At 45.4% G+C, this 15,568-nt stretch overlaps 1 protein-coding gene across 1 annotated transcript in view; it reads left to right on the top strand.

Moving 5' to 3' along the window:
• Positions 1-2,249: 2,249 nt before the first annotated feature.
• The window catches only part of LOC142777492 (uncharacterized), a 41,571-nt gene continuing 28,252 nt past the window's right edge, over positions 2,250-15,568 (top strand). The window contains exon 1 of the mRNA XM_075881964.1: positions 2,250-2,895. Within this exon, the coding sequence (XP_075738079.1) occupies positions 2,278-2,895 (618 nt within the window). The 5' untranslated portion in view covers positions 2,250-2,277. The remainder of the gene's footprint in view (positions 2,896-15,568) is intronic.

The raw sequence follows: 15,568 nt of genomic DNA, 5'->3' as shown, positions 1-15,568 counted from the left end.
CCTCGAAGGTTTCGGTGCGGGCAGGTAGTTATATTATCTTTACCTTTCTGTTTCGTTTTCTTCTAGATTTTTCTTTGCTGTTTTTCATTGCTTTTGTTTTTGTGTTGTTTGGTTTTGTTTTTCTTACTCATGTTCTGCTCTTTGTGCCATATGGTTTTTATCACATGGTTACTGTCTCCTCTATATATTTTCGTGCTCTGCGCAATAAACTCAGTTGGAAGTTAGCGCTCGTGTCTTTCGTGTCCTTCTTGTCTCTGTGTCGTCGTTTTGTTCTCGCGCTATAACTATCGTCCTGCCATACCAACTAGCCCAAGCTGCCACACTTCTAAGTTACATGTCGCAGTGCATTGTGGGTGAGCTTATCCGCTCGCCTTTGTAAACTCGCCACCCGACCAAGCAAAGACCACGGAGAAATAACCACCGGGTCGCTCGCTGGATTCTGTGCCGACCGGTTGTGCGCCCGCGCGCTTGCGACCTTCGGCGTCAGAGTAGCTCTGGCCGACTGGGCTCGCCCTACGTCACCTCCTGCCGCCGACGACCTTCGACGACAGTGTAGCTCTGACTTACTGGACCTGCTCTACGCCATCTACAGACGCCGACAACATCTCTTGCAAGTGTACCCCGTCCTCGGACTCCAGTGACCGTGCTTCCATCTTTCCTGTCTCTCCTATCCCATCAGTTTGTTGTTGCCTCTTCTTCCTCTTTTCTACACCTTTACTTCTACCCTTTTCTTTACTTTACTTCTACCCCCCCCCCTTCTTTTCTTTTTTTTTCACAGCTGATCGTGCAGCGTCGACCGCGTGCCACAACGGGGACGCTTCGCTTCCCCCAGCTGTGTCAGCACAAGACATATCATTCGGACTCGTGTACTCGTAACGAATAAACGTCCCAAGGCTGGCTAATCGGGGTACGTCGGATATGCTACAGCTATATACGCCTGGAAGGCTGCTTTATCGATGCTGTTGGAGCGAATTAAGCGTGACTCGCGCGTACCTGTAAATGGGACCCCGCATATTCATTATTTGGAACTTTGGTCGTTTGTGCTTATTGTGGGTGGGGCTCTGCAAGCGACGGTGGCTGGTCGGTGGGTTCCTATTTACAGGTACGCGCGAGTCGCGCTTAATTCGCTCCAACTGCGTCGATAAAACAGCCTTCCAGGCGTATATAGCTGTAGCATATCCGACGTACCCCGATGAGCCAGCCTTGGGACGTTTATTTGTCACATGTACACGAGTCCGAACGATATGTCTTGTGCTGACACAGCTAGGGGAAGCGTAGCGTCCCCGTCGTGGCACGCGGTCGACGCGGCACGATCAGCTGTGTAAAAAATGGGGGGGGGGGGGGCAGCGCACCGCCTACTGCGACTCTATTCAGTTTTCTCCGCCGTCCCTAATACTGAGACACGATCTCTTAATTGCACAGCTGCGCACACAGCAAGAGAGCGCGCGGTTCATTGCGTCAATTACGTCGCAAACGCACTCTCGGACAAGTTCATCGCACTCGCAAAATGCACGGAGGACAACGCGTCGTTGATTCCCTAACTCTGAGACACAATCTCTTAATTGTACAGCAGTGCACACAGCAAGAGAACGCACCCCAACGTCTGCAAGGCGTGGTTCATTCCGTTAATTAAAACGGCCAGCATCGCTCATGCACTCGCAAAATCCACAGTGGACGACACCAGACTCTCGCGAGGAAGCCACAACTGCAGGAGCAAATTTATCTACCAAATTTGGCGGCAGTTTAGCAACACTTACCCTCTTAGTCTGGCAGCAACTTATGCAACGCTTGAGGAGGTGTGAAAAGCGGCCGCTGAAACCAACGTTTCTAGACGTAGTTCTAGAAACGTTGGCTGAAACCGGTCCCCAAAGCGCGCCGATGCCGCTTGGAGCGCTGCACGCAGAGGCGCGGGTACCCTTGCGCAGGCGACATACGAATGAGCGCGCGCTTCTCTCCGCAGAAATATCTCTCACGCAGTTAGACGCAGGCCCATAGCCGTGGTGGGGGAGGGGCTAGGCGCTTCTTTTTTCCTAGCTTTTAGCAAATGCCCCCCCCCCCCCTCGAAAAAAAATTTTGGCTACGGGCCTGCTCTCACGCTATATGGCGGTCACCTATTTTCGGTGAAAACCTTTTTTATTGAGTCAATGTACGACAATACTTAAGATACTTAAGCCACGTAATGCCTTACGTGGCTTAAGTATCTCTATATTTTCTCGCCTCAGAAAACAATTCTCGAGGGGCCACGGCACTGCCACTGCGGATCGACGCTCACCCATCATGTATCTGCAGGTGGTGCTTTTTGCCGTCGTGGGCCAGCTGTCGTCTGCTTCATCGGATGGCCTACCGACTACAGTCACCGAAGATTCTGGCGTATGCTCGGGTACACCTTTGAGCAGCTTTTCCGCGCACCACAGCCCGTTTTTTCGGGTTTCGGATGGTTTGCCGCCAAATCTGGACTTTACGGTGTTCGCCGTCCGGCAACATGGTGCAACGTCGGCTGACCCACCCCTTCAAAAGCGCGCCGGCTGCATCGACACTTCGGGCCACGGCACTGCCGCTGCGGATCGACGCTCACCCATCATGTATCTGCAGGTGCTGCTTTTTGCCGTCGTGGGCCAGCTGTCGTCTGCTTCATCGGATGGCCTACCGACTACAGTCACCGAAGATTCTGGCGTATGCTCGGGTACACCTTTGAGCAGCTTTTCCGCGCACCACAGCCCGTTTTTTCGGGTTTCGGATGGTTTGCCGCCAAATCTGGACTTTACGGTGTTCGCCGTCCGGCAACATGGTGCAACGTCGGCTGACCCACCCCTTCAAAAGCGCGCCGGCTGCATCGACACTTCGGGCCACGGCACTGCCGCTGCGGATCGACGCTCACCCATCATGTATCTGCAGGTTAGTTATTACAACTGTTGTTCCTACCGGAACGATGATATTTGCCTTTTGGTGGTGTCGTGGCCTTCTGGGTTTTTGAAATTTGCTCGGAGTGCAGCGCTGTTCCTCAGCCGCCTTTTGTTACTTCACGGTGACGTGGAGGAAAACCCTGGACCAATGAATAAGCCCCAGGAAGAAAAATTGAATTTCGTGTTCGATGCTATTAAGCGCCTAGAAAACAACAACGCTACCTTGCTGGAATCCGTAAATAAGGTTTTATTAATACATGCTGCTATTCAAAACGATGTCGAACAGCTCAAAACTCGGGTGCAGGCTATCGAATCTAAAATGCAGAACAACGATAAAAGCGTAATTCTACCAACCCACGATCATTTTTCTACATTACAAGATAAAATCGACGACCTGGAAAATAGATCTCGGCGTTCCAATGTTCTTTTCTTTGGCGTAGATGATAAAGAACCATCTGAAACGTGGGATGCAACTGAAGGTCTCGTTAGGGACTTTTGCGCGTCAAAGTTAGGCATAACAGTAGATTCCGTTGCCCGAGCTCACAGATTAGGTCGTTTTGTACGGGACAAAAAGAGACCCATTATAGCCAAGTTTTTCAACGATAGGGAAATCGAAGCAATTTTGAACAAAGGACATAAACTAAAAAACACGCCCTTCAGCATCTCGCGCGATTACTCGGTGCCCGTTCGCGACAAGCGTCGAAAGCTTGCCCAGTTCAAGAGATCTGTAGCCAAGGAGGGTGACCGTTGCCGTCTTGTATTCACTAAGCTGTTCGTGAATGACGACATCTACGTGTGGGACACTGTAAATGAATGCGCTGTCCGATTAAATCCTCGTGAAAACGCACACGCGGCGAAAACCCCCGTAAACGACACGTGCAAATGACGTGGCTCTCCTACAAGAATTGAGTGTTCTTCGCCTCTCGTACCCCGCCCGATAGTCAAACATTTTCCATTCTTGTTTACAAATATCCGTAGTGTTCTTTCTAAAACTGTCCCTCTTTCTTCACTGATAGACTCGTTGTCAGCATCAGTAGTAATATTAACCGAAACATGGCTTAATGACACTGTTAGTGATAACAATATCTTTGTTTGTGCATCTGAATTCAACTTTTTTCGTTACGATCGAAAGCACCGAAGGGGCGGTGGTGTCCTCCTTGCCGTCAAGAATGATCTTGTTGTTACCCCCATCTCAGTATGTTCTTTTCTGGAATGTGCCTTTGTTTCCTTGAAGTGTGCTGGTAGCCATGTTATAATTGCTGTTTTTTACCGTCCCCCCGATATGGGCTGCACGTTTTCGGATGAATTTTCTCGTGTTCTGGGCGATATTCACACCCGTTTTCCGAACGCTGTACTTATCATTTTCGGTGATTTCAATTTTCCTGCCATTAACTGGAGTGCCCTTACTGTTCCACCAAGTGATGTTGAAGCGCACAAATTTTTGCAAAGTTGCCTTGACTTTTCTTTAACTCAACTCATCAATTTTCCTACACGCTGCTCAGCGACAAGTTCAAATACCCTTGACCTAATTTTAACAAATGAGCCCGATGTTTGCTCGAACATTAATATTTTTGATGGTCTTTCCGACCATGCGATTATTACAGGAAACTTGATTCGCCCACTGGTCGAAAGAATAGCAACTAACAAATCGATTAGGTGCTATAACAGAGGTAACTTTGATGGTATAAATAATGAATTGTCTGCCTTTTACGAAGAATTTATACATGGTCACCTCCAGCGCACCATTCAAGAAAACTGGTTGCTGTTAAAAAATAAACTTACTGGTCTCATCAATAAATTCATACCTGTCATCACGGTGAAAACCCGAAGCATGGTTCCTTGGTTTACTCAGCAGCTCCGACGGTTGAACAACAAAAAAAAACGTTTATTTAAACAGGCCGTCCAAAAGGATACCTTTAACTATTGGACGAAATACAAAAAAATGTGATAAAGAATATCAGTCGCTTTTGAAATCTACTCGCCGCCATTTCTTTAACCATGATTTATCATCTATACTTGCAAATAATCCACGCAGATTCTGGCGCGTTGTTAACCCCAAATGTTATCCTGATATAGTCCTAAGCAATAACGATGGCGTTTCAGTTCCCACATCTCAATGCGCAGATGTCTTAAACCAGGCGTTTTCCTCAGTTTTTACCAGAGAAGACGTTTCAACCGCTCCCATATTGCATAGTTTCAGCAGCACAGTCATGCCGGAGATTGTTATCAGTGAGGCCGGTGTTCTGTCCCTTTTACAGAAACTAAAAATTTCTTCCACCTTGGATAATATAGGCTTAAATAATAAAATCCTGAAATCTATATCATTCAGTATCACCCCCTTCTTATGCGCTCTGTTTTCACAGTTTTTGTCTACCGGAACTCTACCCCAAGATTGGCTATCAGCTAAAGTCGTCCCCCTCTTCAAATCAGGTGAACGTTCCTCACCGCTAAATTACAGGCCCATTTCCTTAACTAGTACCATTTGCAAACTCATGGAGCATATCATACACACTCAAGTAATAAACTATCTCGAACGTCACAATATCATTTTCAATTTTCAGCACGGTTTTCGCAAGGGATTTTCATGCGACACCCAACTTGCCGGTTTTGTTCACGACCTTCATAAATCCATGGATGCTGGTTGCCAGGTCGACGCCATTTTCTTAGATTTTGCTAAAGCTTTTGACCGCGTTCCTCACCACAGATTACTACTAAAGCTAGAACAACTTAACATTCACCCTATAGTTCTTGCATGGATAAAAGCTTTTCTTTCCTCCAGGTCTCAATTCACCTTTGCTATGAATTTTTATTCTTCCTCTTTACCGGTAACATCTGGTGTACCTCAAGGCAGTGTTCTTGGTCCTCTACTCTTCCTCGTTTACATTAATGATCTACCCAATTCTTTATCTTCACACGTTCGACTTTTCGCGGACGACTGCGTAATATACCGTAACATTTCTTCTGATTCGGACCGCTTAGCTTTGCAATCTGACCTTAACAAAATTAATCAATGGTGTTCAACTTGGCTTATGTCGTTAAATGTTTCCAAAACAAAGTGCATGTCCTTTACTAACGCTGCTACACGTTTTCCTAGTCAATACTCGTTGAATAATATGACACTTGAGTTAACATCTACCTACAAGTACCTTGGTCTCCACTTTCAATCGAATCTATCTTGGCACCATCATATAGAAGTCACTCTTGCAGCTGCTAACCGGTCTCTCGGGTTACTGAAACGAAATCTTAAACAGGCTCCATCGCAGTTAAAAAAACTTGCTTTTACCACTTTAATTCGCCCTAAAATAGAATATGCCAGTGCCATTTGGGATCCTCATCAAGCCTACATCGTATTAAATATTGAATCTTTGCAAAACCGAGCTGCTCGTTTCATTTACTCCGATTATTCTACCTATTCCAGCGTAAATAACTTAAAAAACCGTGCTGAGCTAGAGGATTTGGCCACTCGTCGGAAATATGCACGCCTATCACTTTTTCACAAACTTTACAATCACCCATCATTACATGACAGTTTCTTTGAACCCGCCTGTTCCATCTTTCCCCGCCGTGATCATCCTAACAAAGTCAAACGCCCGCTATCTCGCACCCTTCGGTTCGCTCAGTCATTCATCCCGCGCACTATTATTGAGTGGAACAGTTTGCCTGCACATATTGCCACCGAGAAAGACTCGGTAAAGTTTTCAGAGCTCATGCGCACTACGGTGACTAACTAAATATTTTTTGCTTTTGTTGTTTTGTTTTCTTTCGTTTTTTAACTATTGTATAACGCCATGCAATTGCTGCCCGTATTCATGGTTTGTGCTTTGTTGCGGTTGTCAGGTTGCACTGTATCTCGCTGTACTGCTTTTTTTCTGTTTTGCTGTATTGGCCCCATGTATTGTATTCCCCATGTATTTCTGTATGTTGTATTGGCAAACTATGTTGTATTGCCCCCCCCCCCCTATGTAATACCCTCTTCTAGAGGGCCTTTAGGGGTAACCTGAATAAATAAATAAATAAATAAGGCATATGAGCGAGACTCGACACCAACTTTTGTGGATTTCGTAATATTGCAGTTACTCACCGCAGAACTGCAGGGGTGTTATGAGACGTTGCGATTACTAGAAGGCTTCATATCACTTGGAGAATGTTAAATTCCTTTATCCACGAGCAGAAACGTCGGTACAAGAGCCTCGTTTTGCTGCTCCGCCGCGAACGCATAATCAGTGTGCGAGTCGCAGCTTAAATTTTCACTTGGCATTCAATTATCGGTTTCCGAACGTATAAGTTTTAGCAGCCTACAATTTCTCATTAACTTAGACGAGTAAAGCTGTAAGAGCGCTAAACTTACGTATGCCGCGAAGCCTGCGACCCGAGAATTGTCCCCAGCAGCAGAAATAGAGGAGACACTTTTTAAACCAGAACATAACTTTATCTTCATGCATGCCAAGGTATTTATGGTCTACCACTAGAGTACACATGGCTTAGCTCTCCACCCTTTCTTTTCGTCTTCTTTTTGGTTCATGCCTTAAAAAAAAGTGGACAAGAGTGAGGCAATAAAACTTTTGGTCAAGAGAGCACCATGCTTTGGGCAGCCAATTCGTTGTGTCTCGCCAATCCCCTTCAGCATCTCTATGGCCGACTTGGCGTGAAGACGTGCTGAGCTCAAGAAACGAGTGATTTTGTCCTCAAGGTTCAGGATGAGAGTATAAATAGAATTCGATGGATACAAAAGTCCGCCCAAATGACACAGCTTGCTTGCCTGGGCTGGGAGATTTCCTGGCACATTTTCTCTCGAGACAAGACAGGCGTTCTTCCACTCATCACAATTATTGCTAAGTATACGCTTTCTCGCAACGTAGCCTGCGACATAATATACAAGGCGGGAGTCACTTCGCTCAGCAGTGTACGATGCATGATCTATCGACACTATCGGCACCCAGGCACAAAGCACCAACGCTGGGTCTTTTTTTTTACCGTTGACATCCTAGGGCATTTCAGAGGGACCTAGCGCAAACACTGACTGATGGCATACTTGAAATGTAGCGACTGCCTGCGAAGAAAATCCCAGCACACCTGCAGCAAACACAGGGAAGTGCGCCGCTCCCTACCCGCGCCGCTGCCATCAGCGCCTCTTCCGGCATCGGCGCGCCGAGTGACCCTCTCTAACGAGCGAAAAGTGCCCCGCTCATCACACCTCCTCATTCTAGCCACCCTAGCAACGCCAAACAGAACCTTGCCCATTTGGGGCCATTACAATTACACCAACGTTATTGTCCAATTCTAAATGGCCGACGCGAAACACAGTTTACTTTCGCCATTGTCGCATATCAGCGTGATTAGAGGATGACTCGGAGCAAGTTACACAATTTTTCAGGATGCTATAACAGGCGCCAAAAAATTCAGCACTTTAATAATTATCTACATCGCCTCTGAGAAAGTGTTCACGAATCCCGGCAGCATAGCTCTTTATTATGTCACGCTGTTTGATATGAAAGGTATTTCTGGCCATTACATATTGGATAGAGATCAACCGCGCAGAGGACAAGTAAACAATTGACTGCTTACCTTTTGTGGCGAGGTAGCGCACTGCAGCTCGCTACGTCTGTCGATCGAGCAAGTAGTACAGTCACCCCCGTGTTGATGAAATGGCTATGGGGCAGTGATTTGCGTGCTACGTTGTCTACAAGAGCGCTGTACGATTCGCGGAGACGAAGCACAGTGTAAGAAAAACTTCGCTCGAGCAAGACCAGAGAACAGCAGGGCGCGATCTTCAGACAGCAACATGCCAACGACTAAGAATCTAGAGACAAATGCACGAAATATCGTGTTTCTCGATTGTACCTAAACAACACGACGCAAACGTCCCCACATTTCTCGGGCATGAGCAAGACGAGGGCTATTTTTTAGTGGGCAACATTGTGTATCAATTTTTTGCCGGCAACATAGTGGGCGTTGCTATAGTGTACTAGAATATTCTAATACACTATAGCATTGCCTACGTTCGAATATGGCGGCTAGAGGGGGGAAGTGTGACGGGAGAGGGCTCCACGAATTTACAATGAAAGATGGCGGTCACACCAGATAGCACCACCTGCGCAGTAGGTGCTTGTGACGGCGTTTGCTTGCTTTGCGCTACACATATAGCCTCACTTGTTTTAAATAACCGCTCACACACCGCACCAATGAATTTTAGAGGCGCTACGTGTTTATTTCGCTAAGAAGAATGTGTTGCAAGTCCTGAGTGGTGTTCAGCGACAGAAAAAAAAGCGAAATGCTTTTAATTCTGACGGAACTGACATGCCTCACAGACCTGTTCAGCGCCTGTCCTGTGTAGTTATCATCGCGTTTAGTTCTTTTTTCGCTGTTTTTACTGTTTAATATGCTGCAGCTCAACGAAATCACTTGCTCGCGTGCATAGCTGACTTTAGTGTTTTCTCTCTTGGTGAAATGTAAACTCTTTACAATTGAAGTGCATGGTTTTTCTCGATATTCCCCCCCCCCCCCCCCTCGCCCACCTTTTTTTTGTACTTTAAAGGGGTTCCCTACAGCGTGAATTGCATTTTCTGGCATCTTTTTTTTTTTTTGAAAAACTAGAGAGGAGATCGGAATGCTGCGGCTGGAGGCTATTTTATACATTGGACACTTTCTTACTTGAGCGATTGTTCTCTCTAGGTTAGGACAAATTATTTTTGTTAAGTTATGGCCTTAGATGCATAATGAATACACGCAAGAAAAGTGGTAAAACGTGTTTATTTACGACACATCTGTCATCACATGCATCTGACACACATTTGTTATCACATACCTTCCTGTTCTTATAGTAGAAGAACTTATACTACTTATGCTAGTTCTTATACTATAAGAACTAGCAGTAACCCAGATGACACCCCACCAGTAATGATAGAAGAAGTCAGAAAAGCTTTGGAGAGCATGCAAAGAGGCAAAGCTGCTGGTGAGGATCAGGTAACATCATATCTGCTGAAAGATGGAGGACAGATTGTGTTAGAAAAACTAGCCACCCTGTTTACGAGGTGTCTCCTGACCGGAAGAGTAGCAGAGTCTTAGAAGAACGCTAATACATAAGAAAGGAGATGACAAGGACTCGAAGAATTACAGGCCGATCAGCTTGCTCTCTGTAGTGTACAAGCTATTTACAAAGGTAGTTACTAACAGAGTAAAGAAAACATTAGAATGCAATCAACCAAAGGAACAAGCAGGATTTCGAACAGGCTACTCAACAACTGACCACATCCATACTATCAATCAGGTAATAAAAAAATGCTCAGAGAATAACCAACCACTATACATAGCATTCATAGATTACGAGAAGGCGTTTGACTCAGTAGAAATATCAGCAGTCATGCAGACACTGCAAAATCAGGGCATCGATAAAGCATATATAAACATTCTGGAAGAAATCTACAGGGGATCAACTGCTACCATAGTGCTTCATAAAGAAAGCAACAGAATACCAATCAAGAAGGGTGTAAGGCAGGGGGAAACAATCTCCCCAATGCTATTTACCGCGTGCTTACAGGAGGTTTTCAGAAGCCTATAGCATGGGAACAGCTAGAGATAAGAGTTAATGCAGAATACCTTAGTAACCTGCGCTTCGCCGATGACATTGCATTGCTGAGTAAGTCAGGGGACGAATTGCATCTCATGATTACGGAGTTCGACAAGGAGAGCAGAAAGGTGGGTCTTAAAATTAATCTGCAGAAAACGAAAGTAATGTACAACAACCTCGGAAAGGAGCAGCGCTTCGAGATAGGTAATAGTGCACTTCAAGTTGTAAAAGACTATGTCTACTTAGGGCAGGTAATAACCGCAGAGCCGAAACACGAGATTGAAGTAACAAGAAGAATAAGAATGGGATAGAGCACATTCGGCAAGCACTCTCAAATTATGACAGCTAGATTGCCACTATCCCTCAAGAGGAAGGTATATAACAGCTGTATCTTGCCAATACTTAGCTACGGAGCAGAAACCTGGAGACTTACAAAGAGGGTTCAGCTTAAATTGAGGACGACGCAGCGAGCAATGGAAAGAAAAATGGTAGGTGTAACTTTAAGAGACAAGAAGAGAGCAGAGTGGATTAGGGGACAAACGGGGGTTAAGGATATCACAGTTGAAATAAAGAAGAGGAAATGGACATGGGCCGGGCATGTAACGCATAGACAGGATAACCGCTGGTCATTAAGGGTAACTAACTGGATTCCCAGAGAAGGGAAGCGGGTTAGGGGGAGACAGAAGGTTAGGTGGGCAGATGAGATTAAGAAGTTTGCGGGTATAAATTGGCAGCAGCATGCACAGGACCGGGTTAACTGGCGGAACATGGGAGAGGCCTTTGTCCTGCGGTGGACGTAGTCAGGCTGATGATGATGACCTTCCTGTTACGTGAAAAAGTCAGATTAGTTGCACCTTCTCAACTTGAAGTGTTTCTGGCGCTCCCTTTGGACACTCCTATCTTTATTTAAAGATTTTGTCCAGAAGTGCATATGCGTGAGCAGAAAAAACTACACTACTTTAGCAGTCAGTTCCTTGCTGTGAATTTCACAGCCAACTCTATCCAGCTTGATTCATGCCAAGAACTGCGTGAAATCATGTATGCTGAAGAAATGCAATTTTTCAGTGAAAAAAAAAGCAAGTAAATGCATCCTCCAAGGGTTTCGCCAGCCTGGCCAGACTTTCAGAATGATAAAGTAAGCCTCCCTTGTCAAATGCACTCACTAACTCACTGTTCGGTGTGACAATGGCAACTTATTTGTTGATGGCGAGAAATTGCCACCAAGAAATCTGCATTCAGCAGCTTTTTCTGAGCCATACGTAAGCTGCGGCGTGTCTTAGCGAGTTTTTTTCGGCGTTTGGACACGCCCCCGTTTCGCCGCTTTCACGACATTTGGTTTTGTAGCAGTTTTCTGGTGTATTTGCAATGTATGCAGGAGCCACCACTCTTACACACATAGGCACACTTGGTGGAAAAGTAATTTCCAGGAAAGAATACATATGGTCCTGACTTTGCCGGTCTGGTGCCATAGCCTTGACACAATATAAGTGCATGTGTGCTGTCGAGCACCAACTGTGCTTCTTCCTGCGATGAGACTGTGCGAATGAACTTTGCCCCTCAGGCAATGCAACACTGCAAACAATGCATTGCAACACAATGAGTTCTGTTCGCAGCTATTAGCTTTGAACTTCACCAGCTTGGGCAGCAAAACGTGGTCAACTTGCTCGCCCTCGAGCTGACACACACCGTACAACGCAGAGTCATGTTCACTGCCAAACGTTAACTTGTTCCATGTTTCGTCAGGTAGACGGAGATTCACACACACACACGTTCAACTTCGGTGACAGCGTCGACAGCGTCAGATGTTTCGATCTCAGGAATATCGGGAATTTCGAGCTCCTGTTGCTGCAAGAGTATTTCGGGCTCTTGTCTGCTGCCTGAGTTGCGCTTTTGCCATTTCGTAGCAGGTCCGTGCTGCTCACATATATTTCGGTCCTTTCTTTTCACGGGTGCTTTTTTTAAAGTACTTCGGTGCGTCCGGGAACACTGTAGGCACAGTGTCGTCCGACAAACTCGGTCAATCACGGGGTATCTCTACAACCTCACCGTTTACAACATGCCCGTATGCTCTTTCGATGAAGCGCACGTCGAAGTGCTGCTCGCTTACGACGCTGTCTGTTCTTATGTTTTTTAGTGCTACATTAGATACCTGCATCTGAAGGTGAACTAAAATAAGCGATGACATTTGTGCTTTCGCCCCAAAAAAGGCTTAGCGCAGGCAAAGGCAGTGAAGCCAGCGTCTGCTACTAAACACCAGCTCACACGAAATGAACGAGCGGCTCCGGCTTCCTCGGCAGGGTTCGTCGTCGACTTCGCCAAATGTGAGGACTCGGCAACGTACACAAGACGATTATATATATAGCGAAAACGACTTTAAGAAGCAGCAGCTACGGCATCTATACAGTCGTTATGCACACGCGCCTATGAATAACAAAGAAACGGCGTCACGGATAGATCAACATGTAGCACAAGTTTCCTAGATTACGTGCAGTCTCACATAACTAATGTGTTAAGGTGTTTATTGGCCGGCACATAGCAATAACACGTAATGGCGACAGTCTCGGCCAGCACGGACTCTCGGCGCGAGCGGCGTTCATTTTGGAGACGACTCACTCGGAGGTGCCGGATCGTGGAACCCAATTTTATGTCGCAAGGCTTCGCAACAACAACAACAACAACAACAACAACAACAACAACAACAATATAATAATTATTATTATAAAAAACTTATATTAGTAATTAGTGTAAGGGATTGATGCCCCAAAACTTTCTCTCCCTTTGATAAGGGACGTCTTTGAATGACGGTCGAGTGGATGTACGGAGGACTCATGGTTTGCCAGTTTTAACCTACGGTGCAAGCTCCGTAATAATCATTGACTTCGTGGATATGGCGTCATTTTGTAATGCGGCTCTTCTTGTGTTTAAAACTGAGGTAGTTTTAAAGTTTACTTGATATTCGGAATATTTTCTTTGCTTTTTGCACACACAAAAACCAAGAATTCAAAAATATTGATGACAGTTATTCCTGGAAAAATTCTGCGGCGCTCCGTAATATTTTTTATTAAAAACGCATTTTGTGCCATTCATAATCTGGCGCAGCAATTAAGAAGTGATTTGCAGCATGTAATGAAATTTGCACTGAAAATGTATCTGTTATTTATGTACTATAGTCCTTCGAAAATGCAGTGAAGCCGCGCTGCAACGTGACCCCCCCCCCCCCCCCCGCCCAGTTTCGTCCGAAAAGAATTTCTACTTGAACTAGTATAGCGCATTACGGGGAAGAAGAAACGGCCGAGCAGGCCGACACAAGAGGACAGAGCGCTAACTTCCAACTGAGCTTTATTGTCAAACAGCACCAAATATGTAGACCGGCGCAAGCATACAAAATCACCCTAACGCAACGACAAGATTACACACAACATCGCACCGTCACATATCACAGAATCAAAGGCGGTTATCCTGATTAAGGAAGGTTATTTCATGTTCAGATAAAACCAAAGAAGGGGCGCTAATACACGTGCTGCCAGCTCTTGCTATACAATGCGCTTCTATAATTTCCCGAGTTAATTGTGACGGGTGCTTTTTAACCACTTCACATTGATCAAACATGGGGGAACATCCACAATCGCGGCAGTGAATTCCAATGTGGCCCTGGATTGCTTTGTGAACATTATAATGGTGCTCTTTTAGCCTTTTATTAAGGCAGCGCCCCGTTTGGCCGAAATACCACTTACCACATGAGAATGGAAACGCGTAAACAACCCCCGCTACACACGGCACAAACCGGGTCTTGTGCTTAGTTGAGCAACCAGTGGTGCGTGATTTGAGAGGATTGACTGCTTTGCAAAGCCGCTGTAACTTATCCGGCGCTGAAAACACCACATTGACGCTGCATTTCTCCCCTATCTTTTTTAGCCGGTGGGAAATGTTATGCACGTAGGGTAAAACTACGAGTCTTTTCCGGTCGTTAGATTCCGGCTGAGCTTCGGAGTTGCAGCCTTTCTTTATCTGTTTTAATAGCTTTTCAGCTATAGATGCCAGTAGGATAGCTGGGTACCCAGCACTCAAAAGCCTTTCAGCTTGAGCTGCAAAGCTGCGCTGCATGACATGATGACATGATTTCCTAAGGTGATTGATGAGACAAAGATTTGTGATGCTTCGCTTAACTAACTTGGAATGGGAAGAGTCATAGGGTACGTAACAGAGGTTTTCCAGTTCTAGGTTCAAATATCCAGCACACATGGTCAGGTGAAAGAATTAAATTCAAATCTAAAAAGCGTAAGCTGTTGTCAACTGGCATCTCATGAGTCAATAAAAGCGGTTTAAAACATTCTTTAAAAGTCATTACAATACCGTCAGTTAGGTGTTGGCAGGCAGCATCGCTGCAGTCGACGAAAATTAAAAAGTTGTCTACGTAACGACATATTTTGGTCAAGCATGCTCATCAGCAAACGGTCATGATATGCAAGGTATATGTCACTAAGGATCGGGGCGAGACATCACCCGATGCAGACACCACTATTCTGTATGTATTTACGATCATTAAAAGATACAAAAGTTGACTTGATATAAAATGATAGAAGCTCTAAGAGGTTACTGTTATGGACACCCGTGAGATTCTGGAAGGCTACAGCACCAAATGAGTCAATGGCATTGTCAACACACTGTAACAACTTCTCATGCGGCAAAGAGTAATACAAATCCTTTTTATCGACGGAAAGGGGTTTTAAGCCCCTGTCGTTATGTTCCAGAAAGTTAACCAAAATGTCCGAATTCCTAATTAAAAAGGGGTCATCGATAGTGAGCAAATTGAGCTTTTCTTGCAGAAATATAGCCACAGTTTTTTGCCAAGTTCCTCTCTCTGTCACAATTACCCGCAGAGGGCAATCGACCTTATGTGTTTTGGCAGTAAATAACATATCAAGGCTAAGCTTCTTGCACTTATCCACTGCTTTGGCAAGTTTTTCCAAACCCAAGGTGGCACACAGCTTTTTTGCTTGGGATTTAACTTTGCTAAGGGAAGTGTCATCCTCAGCTCTAAAAACAGAATGAACAGCTGTGGTCGCTTTCTCAATAAATAAAGAGTTCGGTAAAACGA

Source organism: Rhipicephalus microplus, chromosome X (assembly GCF_043290135.1).
Source record: "Rhipicephalus microplus isolate Deutch F79 chromosome X, USDA_Rmic, whole genome shotgun sequence".
Lineage (NCBI taxonomy): Eukaryota > Metazoa > Arthropoda > Arachnida > Ixodida > Ixodidae > Rhipicephalus > Rhipicephalus microplus.
Note: the sequence above shows the minus strand (reverse complement) of the source record. Positions and strands in the feature narration are given on the sequence as shown.